Raw genomic sequence first — 13,024 nt, 5'->3', positions numbered from 1 at the left:
GAGCAAAGCGAGCATTGGATTGCGAAGCAATCCGAAATGAACTGCGAAAGCAGTTCCGGGGGTTGATGAGCGACAGCGAGCAGGGGGCGTAGCCTCCTAGTAGTTTAATAAAAGGTGATAAAATTTGTAATTATGAAATTTGGTAATTTGATCATGATACTTTAGAGCACGGCATAAAAATTCCGTTAAATTTATTTTTCCGTTTTTTTTTTTTTTTTTGGATAAATTTATAGTTGTATATATAGGTACCTCGGCCGATGATGGTGGTGTTTTGATTTCGCTCTGATAAATATTAATTTTTGTTGGTGATTTCGATATTTCGATGTCCTATTTTGTGTCAAAAACTTGCCTCTACACCATGCTCTAGATTTTGGAGTGTCTACAGTTGGTGAGTTGAATTACAAACTCGTTGTATCTTATTTAACATTGTGTGTATTCAGTGATTCAAGATGGCGCCCGAAATGGCGGTGATAAATAAATTGCTGACCTGAAATAATTGATTGATTGATGGTTAATACATGATATCTGTTTCAATTGATTGAAGACGGAACTGGATCAGTACCTGTTGATCAATTACCTGCAACAGTGTCAAATCTCAACAGAGGGGTCAATTTAAACTTTGCGTTGCTTATTTGAAACTTTTCCCAAAATTGGAGTTATGGCAAAGTTTTGATGAATTTTGACTGTTTTTAGCTTCTGATCAAATTTTTGCAACTTTTGATTTTCTTTCAAAATTTTGAATTTGGGGATCATTTTATAATTGAGAGTTGAGAGCAAAACTGGATCAAGATAAGACTGGATCAATATACCTTTGATGAATCCGGATGTTTCATATGTTGCCTTTCTGAACTACCTGGCTTCCTGCTCGCATCGAACTTAATCTCCTGCTGCAACTTAGGGATCATTTCAACTAAAGAGTGGTTGATTGTGAGAGGCCATTTTTCAGTGTGGCGAAAGGTGGTATATACCGTATCGGAGTTAATGACTATCAATTTTAGCCACTGCCATGGATACTGAACGGTTGAGAGGATCTCAATCCTTGAACCAGAGTGAACAGGAGGAACAGGATGACTCGAATCAAGGAGACTCCTTGTTTGTTCCATTAATTACGCCTGCAATGACACTCCAGAATAGAATCCACTCAATCTTGTTGAGAGACAATTGTAGGATGACCAAAAGCGATAAGGAGGTTATTATGAACTACTTGGCGGATCTGATGATTCTGGTGTCAAAACAGGACGCTCAAATTGCAGTTCTACAGTCCAAGATGGATGAGTACTCCGCATTGAATCGTACTTACCTAGATCCGTTAATAGAAGACACAAACAAGCAGAGAGAGTTAAACAGGAAAACTTATGCAGATATCGTCAAGAACAATAGGAATAACAGGACCATAAATACCAAAAAGAAGAAGGAACATATAGCAATTATAAAACCAATGGCAAATGATGTGGGATCGGACAAAACAAAAACAGATATAACAAATCGAATTGATCCTGCCAAGTTGAAAATTGCAGTGAAAAGGGTTGGGAAAGTTAGAAATGGTGGAATTATAATAGAAACGGAGACAGAAAAAGAACTTGAAATATTTAGAAACGAAATGGAAAAAACTGGATTAAACAACGAATATACTTTCAACCCACCTAAATTAAAAAACCCCTCTATAATTATCTTTGGAGTTGAGGGGCAGGTGAGCAAGGAAACAGTCGGGGAGTCACTGGTGTCCCAACATGAAGGTGTTGATGAGGAGGAGGTAAACGTGAGAGGCTCCTTGGGAGGAAAGAAAGTTACCCGGCACTGGATTGTGGAACTTTCACCTGATGCTTTTCATTACATCAAATACCAGGATAAAATTAACATCAGCTGGAGAAGATACAACTACGACGAATATTTTGCGGTACGCCAATGCTACCGTTGTGCTGGCATCGGCCATCTCGCAAGAGATTGTCAAAGAGATGCAATCTGCAGACATTGTTCCTCAAATGAACACAAGATTCATGAATGCGAGGAGAGATCATATTGCGCGAATTGCCAACTAGCGAATGAAAAATATGGATTAAATCTCGAAACCGGCCATGGCCCTTTTGACAAGCAGTGTAACCAGTATCAGAGAGCACAGGCTGTCCAAGTAAGAAACACCGACTATGGCAAGTGGTATAATTAATCATCTTCCAATAGGGCACCTGAACCTTCATCATTCGCGCCTGGCTAACATACAACTTAATCTTGATATAAAACGACTAAATCTGCAGATCATTAGTCTTAATGAACCCTACTTTCAGCATGATGGTCAAATTCCATTCTTCTCAAATGATCTTAAAATTTATTCATTTAGAGAGAAACCTAGAGCTGCAGTTTTGGTGGGAACAGGGATTAGCGATGATTCCCTTGTTATCTGTCATAGAGATTTGTGCGCTGTTACCTTCCAAATTGACTCACAAATGTTTGTCTTTGTGTCTTTCTACCTACCACCTAGTGACTCAATGGATCCAACACTTAATATCCTGGACTCTCTTTTGGTCAAATACTCCCAATACAATGTAATACTGTGTGCTGATGTTAACGCTAAATCTACGGTCTGGGGCCCGAGATCTGATAATAGGGGAGATGACCTGTTGATGTTCTTGATTAGCCATGATGTTCATGTAATCAATGATCCTGAGGCTCCTCCGACTTACTCATCCACACTGGGACACAGCTGGATAGATATCATTGCTACTAACTCTGACTTGCTTGACAACTATACAGTCCATGACCACATTAGTTTGTCTGACCATGAATTAATTACAGCTGAAATAACCACCCAACATAACAAAATTCAACTTAAAAATAGATCACACAATTACAGGAATCTCAGGTGAATTGATCTCAGGACAAAGCTTTATAAGATTCCAGAAAAATGGAACGCTGAAAATATTGAGAATATTGATCAACTGGAAGATCTTATCAAGGGTATAACTAATGATATTAATAGGGCTTGCGATGAATCTAGGAGAAGATCCGGTTCTAGAAAAAAAAGACCAACTTGTCCCTGGTGGAGCCCCAGACTGAGTGAGATTAGAAATAAAACCAGAGCACATAGAAGATTGTACCAGAGAGCCCGGGAACAGGATGACAGAGTGGCACAGAAGATCAGGTATAAACAGACTCTGGCCAACTATAAATGTGAAATCAAAAAAGCAAAAAGAGACCACTTTAAGCAATTTATCAACGGTATTAACCTCGAACAGGTATTTGGATCGCCATACAAGATTGCTGACGACCAAGACCTTAGAAGACAGAATCTCAATAACACAATCAGATCTGATGGGACCACCACAATGGAGCTTAAAGAATCGATTGATAATATCCTTGCTTATCATTTTCAGGAGGTAGAGGAAGACATGATCACATGCTTTGGGCAGGAGGCTGAGGATGATCCTTTTGGCATTTATGAAATTGAGTGTGTAATTAGAGACTTAAAAAGTGGCAAGGCTCCAGGTCCAGATGGAATCCCGGGAGAGGTCATCAGAGACCTATTTTACACAAATAAGATCTGGTTCACTAGTATCATGAATAAATGTCTCTCTTTGGGTCACTTCCCAAAATGCTGGAAAATTGCCAGGGTTGCCCTAATTGGTAAACCAAACAAAGATCTTGTCAATCCAGATTCCTACAGGCCCATTTCCCTACTGCCAGTCTGGGGAAAAATTCTAGATAAGCTTTTATGCAAAAGACTCACATATTACTTGGAAAGTAAAAATATCTTGAATGATAATCAATATGGCTTCAGATCTGGTAGGGGGACGGATGACGCATTGAAGGCTGTAGTGGATTTTATTGGTGAGGCTAAACAATCCAGCAAACATACAATTGGAGTGGCCCTAGACATCAAGGGTGCTTTTAACAACGCGAGATCGGCTATACTCAGGGAGAGACTTAACAGCCTGGATCTTCCAATCAACATACTCAAGATTCTTTGCAGTTTTTTAAACGACAGAAGTGTTTTATATGAAAACAGTGCTGGTCACATTTTAACTCGAAGAGCTTTTAACGTTGGTGTTCCTCAGGGTTCTTCCCTCGGGCCTATTTTATGGCTGATCCTTATTGATCAAGTTTTTAATATCTTTAACGAGGAATACTTTAGCCGTTTTAATAATTTTAATTCTACTGACTTTAAACTTATCATTTTTGCTGATGACATGTTTTTACTTTTGAGGCGAACCATCTTGTATCACTTTGACTCTCTGGCTACACAAATTCTCGGCACGATCTTGACCTGGGCTGAAACCCAGCATCTCAACTTTAGCAAGGAAAAAACCAAATTAATCACTTTTCCGAAATCTAACAAAAGAATTGCTAGACTTCCTTGTGTCAAGATGGATCTTCCGGATAACGCTAATATAAAGAATGTGAAAACACTAAAGTATCTAGGTGTTATCTTGGATCCACAACTCACCTGGATTCCCCATCTTGACGAAGTTAAGGATCGTGTACAAATGTTCAATCACAAATTAAAGAGGATTGCTAGAGTCACCTGGGGTCTCAACCATCATGTTCTAAAAAAGATCTACCTCCAGGCAACCGAGAGAATCATCATCTATGCGGCCTGTGTCTGGTTTAGAAACACAGTCAAAATAAGAGAAAAACTAAAATCAATTCAAAGAATTCCGCTTATTACCATTACCAAATCTTATAGGACTGTCAGTACTGATGCACTCCAGATACTGGCCGGGGTAAAACCAATCTACTATAAAATAATTGACGAGATTTACATTAAAAGAAATATCTGGAAATGGAGGATAGAAGACATAAATTGGCTTGAAAATCATATGTACTTTCCTGATCACCTCTTACTACCTCCCAAACTGGTTCATCCCTCAAACTCTCTCGCGTTGCCCTGGGGGAAATTTCTTCCAACTAACCATGGCATTGAAATCTTCACAGACGAGTCGAGAATTCAAACTGAGAACAATGGTAGACTTATAAATAAATCTGCATATGGTGTTGTAATGAAGATAAATGGCAAAACCATTAATACCATCTCGGCGCGTTTAAATAACAACTGCAGTATTTATCTGGCTGAGCTCCTTGCGATACAGACAGCGCTCCAATGGCTTAAAAACCAGGGTTCTCCAATGGCAAGCATTTACACAGATTCCCTTTCTTCACTTATGAGCCTGGAGGACCCACGTAAACACCTCAAACTTATAGAAGACACCAAAGCCATGTGGAGTAGCAACTATAATATAAATTGGATTAAAGCACACTCAGGCATTGAAGGGAATGAAGAGGCCGACTGGGTTGCTAAGGAAGCCACTAAGCTTGGCCAGATTGATTTTGAGATCCCGGGTGAAAAATGCGAAATTAAATCTTACATTAAGAACATTACTTTTAACCGCTGGAGAAATGACTGGAGGTCTAGTGACAAGGGAAGACAAACCTATAAATTTTTTAAAGACCCAAGCATAAAGCGCCTGCAGGCCAATTTTTATTTAAACCAGCTCCTTACTGGCCACGGAGTGTTCGGGACCTATCAACAAAAATATTTCAAAAAATCAGCTTCATGCAATTACTGTGGAGTGAGACAGGACATTGATCATCTACTTAAGCACTGTCCAAGATTCCGGGCACTTCGTGGAACCCACATGAATAATTGCGAAGAGGAACATCAATTCTTCGCTATATTGACCTGCAGGAAAATTGTGACTCAAATTATTAAACAAACCCTCGAGGACATTCTAGCCCCAGATCAACTGACCCCAGTCATGAACCAACAATAGAGCATGTCATCGTTAATTTTTACTAATCAACTTTTAGCCTTACATTTTGAATTTTTATCTACTTTTGATTTTAGACTTCATAGACTTCTAGTCAGACTTTTACTTTTAGACATTTACTATTTGGACTTTTAGCTTTCATTGATTTTAGTTTTGAGATTTTTTATCTCTTGATTCTTTATTATTATAATCATTTAATTCTCGACATTTACACCGGCGCTATTGGGTTTCATTGCCTTTAACACATGTTTTTAATTGTCAAAGTTTACTGTTAATCCACTTTTAACTGATCACCACCACTGTCATTTGGCGAAATTTTACTGTAACTTTAGTTTTTAGAGAAATTTTATTGTAATAATTTTACTTTTATCTCCGTATACCCCCCTGGGGTGGGTCGGAGTTCAACCTTCTTATAGTTGTGAAATCTATGATTATGAAAGCCAGAATCTCCCATAAAACCGTTAACATAGTGAACGGTAAAATTACCAATCATCTTAAATAAAAATCAGTTAACACAAAATATATAAAAAAGCATTCAAATTGTCGTTATAAATATTGCATATTTAGAAATGGCATTTCTTAAATTTTAGTGTATTAAAAAATTTTTTTTTTTATTAGAGACTAGAGTATGACTTTGTATACGTAGATGTAAATAACCAAGATCATTAAGTAAAATGTATAAGTAATAGAACTTATATTTTTTAATTACTTTATTTCTTAATAATTACTTTTATTTCTTAATAATTATTAATTTCTTTTAATTACTTTTCTTTCTTATGTACTTTTATTTCTTAATAATAGAACTTTAACAAATTTAATAGAAATAACTAATATTAGTCTGATCCAAATAAAATAAAATATTTTAACAAATCTTAAATAAATTTCAGTGCATATAGTAGTAAAATTCAGTTGCACTTTTATTAAATTCAGAGCATTCAAAGAATTAGACAACAAACCACAATATCTATGAGTTAGTTTAAATAGAAGGAGAAAATAAAGATCAGTTATAAAAATAAATTTTAGTAAGACAAGGCAAATAAAATCAAATTTCATACATTCGGAAACATTTAACAGTAACAGTCTGATACAAATAAAGCATAAAATTTTGTAAAATCGTAAATTTCAATGTATACAGCGAAACATTAACATCAGTAATAAGACAAATTTCAGTAGCACTTATACAATAAATAAACTAAAATTGCTTACTTATCATATTAGCACTAATTCAAATAAAATGTAATTGTTTTTCAAATCGTGAATTTCAGAACGAGAAATTGGACAACAAACTACATTATCTATTGACTGAAGTAGAGGCAGAGAATCAGGGCCTGTAATAAAATAAATTTTAGTAACATTTATGCGAGAAAATAAATAAAACTGAATACAATAATTGGAAATAGTAAATATTCGCAGTTTAACTCAAATCTATTTATATAAAAATGAACGCCTGTCTGTCTGTCTGTCTGGGTGTGGGTGTTTGTGTCCTTTACAGACTCCTGAACCATCCAGCCGAAATCGATAAAATTTGGCACATGAAGCCTGATGATTAGTTTGAAGCACGTAGAAGGTCACCGTCGTCATTAGAACATTCTACTACAAACCGTTCTAGTGGTATGAGCAAAAATCTAAAAGGAATTTTCTGATTGTCAAGTGCTAGCCATTGTTTTAAATTTAACTATAGATGATTTAAATTTTTACATATATTAAAGATATTTTATTTTATATTTCATAACTGTCGTTGAACAGCCGACCAAATTTTATGGATTTACGACTACTACTGTTCAACTCCATAGCCTTGTAATTTTGAACCCAATCCAGAAGACAAGGGGATATATTGTGATCGAATATTGTGAGAAATTTGCCTTCGTGGAGGACATTTTGATGGAGCTAACCCGCATTTGCTTTACATGGAGAGGAAGACCACGAAAACCTCAGTCGGTTAGCCTGACGGCAAGGAGACTCTAACCCATGATCCGTCTACCACTGAGGATATTTCACGTTAGCAATGTGGTCGGTGCAAGCCGGATGCGGAATTCGTATCGCCTGCGATTCGGCATTGTTTAATTTTGGCTGTCTGGTTTAAATTAAGTTTAAAATTCTTCCAAATTATTAAAATCAGTACATTCAATAAAAATAAACAACAGACTGCTGTATCTGTGTTTTAATGTAGATTGAGAAAATCAAGATCAACTATAAAATAAACTTTAGTTGTGTTTAAACAGTAAATAAAATACGTATTACTGGCATTGTTTAATTTTGGCAGCCTGGTTTAAATAACGCAAAACATTCTGTCAAATCATTTATCTCAGTGCATTCAAAGAATTGGACTACAGACTACTGTATTTCTGTTTTAATGTAGATTGATAAAATCAAGATCAGCTTTAAAATAAACTAATATTACTTATACGATGAATGAAATCTAGTTGTATGCCAACTGGAAATATGTAATGTTAGTTTAATCAAATATATACATGTCTTGAACTTCACTTTACGCAAACAATTTTGTGGGTATGTTTAAATTTTGACGATAATAAAAACCTTTATTTATTAAATAAATTTTAGTAGGACTTAGATTTGTAATAAAATAAAATTATAAACTGGAAATATTAAAATATTAATTTAAATATCGGAACTAAATCAAAAATTACTTTTTAATTTTTGTAATATCTTCTTGAATTTCAGAGCAGTCTAAAAAGTGGACAACCAAATATATTGTAAATAAAAATAAAAAGATGGAGATAATTAATTAATTTTTTTAATAAATGCTGAATAAAATTTTATATAACTCGAAATTGTTAATATAAGGAATTTTGTAATCAAGTAAAAACTTTTAAAAGTGTGTTTACTGAAAAAAATTTTAGGTTTGTTGATAAATTTGACAGTAAAAACTGTAAAATTACTAGAAAATTTGGTTAGTAAATAAATCTGTAAGATCGATGATTTCCATTTAAAATTACTTTTAAAAGAGAAATAACCTAAAATAAATAATTATCTAGAATTATAATGCAGTAACGCAATTAAAAAAATAATAAAAATCATTATATTATTGCTAACAAATTCACATAGAATTTAACTTATATAAATTACAGATACAGATTTGAATTTCGCAAAAGAACTACACAAACCTAAATGTTTTTCTAAAAGACACAAGTATCACCAATACATATTTAATTTTATTTAACATTATGCCAATATTAATTAGAAACAAATAAAACACAACTTACTTATCTTCAAGCTGTTTTTTATGCTTAAAATATTTTGATAATTTGCTCAAAATATCAGAAGCTAATTTCACATTATTTTCAATCAATTCAGACCAGCTAGTTGTCTCTAAAACTTGTGTAGCATTACCAAACATATAGTTTAGTACTATATTCTTCAAACTTTCATGATTAATCATATCAGCCACAGCGATCACTTCACATACATTTTCTATATTCAAGTGACCCAACACCATGGATGAACATTCCTCCACTAGTGATTGAACCTGATACTTATCAGCTGCTAATAACAGTTTCAATGCACTCTCGCAATCCATATCATGTATGGTTTCAGTATATATATACTCTATTAAGCTATGCAAAGTGTTCATATCCACGTCTTGGATGTCTACAGTGCCGGTTTGAGTTTCCATCATTTCTTGATCGAACATTGTCGAGAAAATAGGTGATCGAACGGCTAGGACAGCTTTGTGGGCAAGAATCTCTTCATTTTCTGCTCGCAGTTTTACGTCTGAAAATTTTTTATTGGTGTAGAGTTTCTGAAAATCATTCAACAAACGATTACAAGATTTTGGCTTTGAATTGAATTCTTTACTGAAATTTAATCTGTGAATGTATCTTTGGATAGTTGATGAAGCAATTTTTGCTTTTGAAACGGCATATTCGGAAATGAATGTGTATTTGCGTCGAGTTGAAACAACGTTTGCTAATTTCAAATCTTCCATAGCTACAAATGTTGGATATTGCCATGGCTCCATCGATTCAAAAGTATGTACATCGCACTTAGAAGCTATTTCTCCCCATATGTCGCTCAGAAAAGTTATTTTAATCTTGATTAATTCGTTTAATAATTCCTCTTTTAATACCTGCATATTAATAGTAACATTCTTCTCTGGCGCACTTATAGTAATTTTAAAGTCAGAAGAATCTAAATATGGCAATGTTACACTATCAGTAGAGTTTAGAAATCCAAAGTTTGAAAGATCCCATTTAAAAGCACATGAATCGACATCTATAATAGTAAGAGCATCGCACTCTGTTCTTAGAGGTTTCTCAGTGTTCTCAAGACTTGTTATCGTACAACGAATCGTCAAGGTATCTTCGCTCCAAGTTTTCATACTTTCATATAGTTGCTCAACTTCAATCATATCCCAACCCCATGATCCATTATTTTTAAACTCCATTTCGGAAGATTTACTGTTTAAAACTTGATCATTTATGTCAACAAATTCTATTCTATAATTCAGGAGCACTGTTTGCCTAAATAAATCTGTTTTTTTCCTTGACAAAAAACATTCTGTGAAACGTCTTTTCTCATCGCAATATTTATTTAGATAGAAATCTAAATACCATTCTTGTACGACAAGAAAATCCACTACAAATATCGGACTGGAAATTTTTTCCGCGCTATTCCAGGTCAAACAATTTTTTATTTTCCAAGTAAAGATAAATTGGCTTTTTTTGTCATCAGCCATATTTTTAAAATAGAACGATGAACAGAAATAATATGAATGAAAAGAAGGTTGCTTCATGTCAGTTATGCGATTACATAATAATAAGCTTTAAGCCACCAGAACAAAATGAGAACACCCCTATCAGAGTTATCATTAAAAGCATGAGTGATGCTGTTAAAGCTTATCATTTTGTATCACTTTTTTAAAATTTATTTATCTCTTGTTTCGCTATTTGCTGAGAATGAGCAGATATTTAAATGCAATATGACACTTCATCGTATTTAAATGAAGTTAATGCAAAGCCACCGAGAGTCAAGGCTTCTGTGTCGTCATTTTCGGATGTATAAGCGAACAATAAACTAACGCCGTATTCAAGTTTCTAAAATGAAAACTATAATGAATAGTTCAAACTTTTGAGCCACGTAAAATATTTTTCACTTATTATTAATAAATTTTTGCTAATTTAATAACACTTAAATATTTTTCACGTAGTAAATTTTTAGCTTTCTATCAGAATAAATTTATGTAATTGTAGAATAAATTTATGTTATAATAAATGTTATTTAGCACGTTATAACTCAATAAAATGTTGGATTGTTCGATGCTTCTCATGAAGCAATATTATGTGTATTTCATTATAGAATATGATTTAATAAGGATTTTTTCGTTAATTTTAAATCTTGATTCATCATAACTATTTTAAATAACAAAAGAATAAACCTCATTTAAGTGCATAATTTATTATTTTCTAATATGTAATCAAATATTGGATTTAATCATATATTTTAAAATAAGAAATGATACGTTTCAATAAAGAAAAAAATGCGAGACACATAAAAATATGTTATATCATAGCAGAAAACAGACAAATTAAAAAAAAATTATAATTTTATTGGCACATTCATAAAATTGCAATTTTAAAATAGTTTCTAAGGAATTCTTTCAGAAACGTATGATATACATTTAATTTCAAGTTGACATAATATAAACGTAACCATTGTAATTATTAACAAATAAACGATGCATGTAGTATAAAAATAGGACCAAACAATTTAGCTAAGTAATAATTATAAAATAATAACGATAAATAAATAATAAATAATTAGAAAAGTATTTCGATCCTTAAGATTGTAAAACTTTAAAATAGTATTTTTTACTTATAATAATAATAATAAATAAATATAGCTTTATTTTTATTTTTTGTTGATTATTATGAAAAAGTAAAGTATTTTCGAATTTTCAGTTTTATTAACATATTAATTTATTGACAATATTTCCTATAAGATTTGTTTAAAAAAATATACCAAAATAGAAATTCCTCCAAAAAATTATAAGTATTTTATTCTGAGCAGAAATTGTTCAATAATTAAAAAAAATTACGCTCGGCCAAAGACAAGAAAATATTGAATATTTTTTTTCAACTGCATTTGAAATTGTCTACAAGTTCTTGTTTAATCGTTATTTTAAAAAAAAAATTATAAAAGCATTTATTAAAAATATTTTTCCTGTAACTCAATAAGATATTTCCGTTTAAAGTCCCTTGGATTAAAAGTAAAGCAAAACAAACATTTTCTTACAGTGTAGTTGTAGTGGTGACCTTGGTGACCTTAAATCAACCTTGGGTGAGATAAGAAATTTCTTCAACTGAGTCACTGACTCACGTGATTATCTGAAGAAAACATACAGATTGAATTACATGATTACTTCACTTCTAGAATTCGAAACATCAAGACTGGATAAATTTAATTTTACAATGTGTGAAGAGAAATTGAGTGAATACATTTTTACATGGAGAATAAAAAACTATTCGTCAGGCTGCAAAGCAAGGGGAGAACATATCGAGAGTCCCATGTTTCATACGGAAAATTTACAAGGAAGCCTATGGTCTCTGTGTTTTTACCCAAAAGGTGATATATGTTTAGAAGATAATGATAAGTATGCATCTGCCTATTTAATATGGTACGGATCGGACGAAGTTGTAGAAACAGATTCTGTAGATTTTAGTATAGAAATACTCAACGAAGATGACTGTATTTTGAATTATGCGGAATTTAACGACCATGCGTTTAATGAAGAAGAATTAGATTGGGGTCTTCCGGATTTCATGAATTTCGACAAATTAGCAACAGAAATGGATAACTGGTCAGAAGATATTTTAACCCTTCGATGTCGAATAAAGAATGGAAAACTAAGCAGAAAAACTATTTCCAAATCAGAAGCTTCTACAACAGTCGGAGTTGATCAAAGCGTGTCTGAATTGGACATTAGAATACCTGCATTGTTCGAATATAGCCAAAAGATGGCATTATCGATTCCAAACAAGTATGAATTTGAAATGACTGTCGAAGCCGCACCACTGTTGGAGACAGTTACGATTTTCATTCAGCTTAAAGATCGACCAGAGTTTGTTCGAGTTGTGACATTTAAAATCACCATTTACGATAGAGTTGGTTGTAAATTGATTTCAAAGCGAGCATCACGTTTGCTTGAAACTGATGGAAAATGGGAATTTCCTTATTTAATTACACGGAAACAGTTAGAGGTTTGTCAAATAGATCCAGCTTTTTATGAGTTTAAGTTGAAATGTGAA

At 33.2% G+C, this 13,024-nt stretch overlaps 1 protein-coding gene across 1 annotated transcript; it reads right to left on the bottom strand.

Annotated features, from left to right (window-relative positions):
- Nucleotides 1–6,758: 6,758 nt before the first annotated feature.
- Nucleotides 6,759–10,620, bottom strand: LOC107444713 (TD and POZ domain-containing protein 4). Its single transcript, XM_016058924.4, has 2 exons — nt 8,984–10,620; nt 6,759–7,087 (listed from the first exon to the last, which is right to left on the bottom strand). The coding sequence occupies exons 1-2, from the start codon at nt 10,510–10,512 to the stop codon at nt 7,081–7,083; spliced, it is 1,536 nt and encodes a 511-aa protein (XP_015914410.3). The 5' UTR covers nt 10,513–10,620; the 3' UTR covers nt 6,759–7,080.
- Nucleotides 10,621–13,024: the final 2,404 nt, after the last annotated feature.

Source organism: Parasteatoda tepidariorum, chromosome 2 (genome assembly GCF_982258835.1).
Source record: "Parasteatoda tepidariorum strain Cologne lab strain chromosome 2, Ptep-v5.0, whole genome shotgun sequence".
Classification (NCBI taxonomy): domain Eukaryota; kingdom Metazoa; phylum Arthropoda; class Arachnida; order Araneae; family Theridiidae; genus Parasteatoda; species Parasteatoda tepidariorum.
Note: the sequence above shows the minus strand (reverse complement) of the source record. Positions and strands in the feature narration are given on the sequence as shown.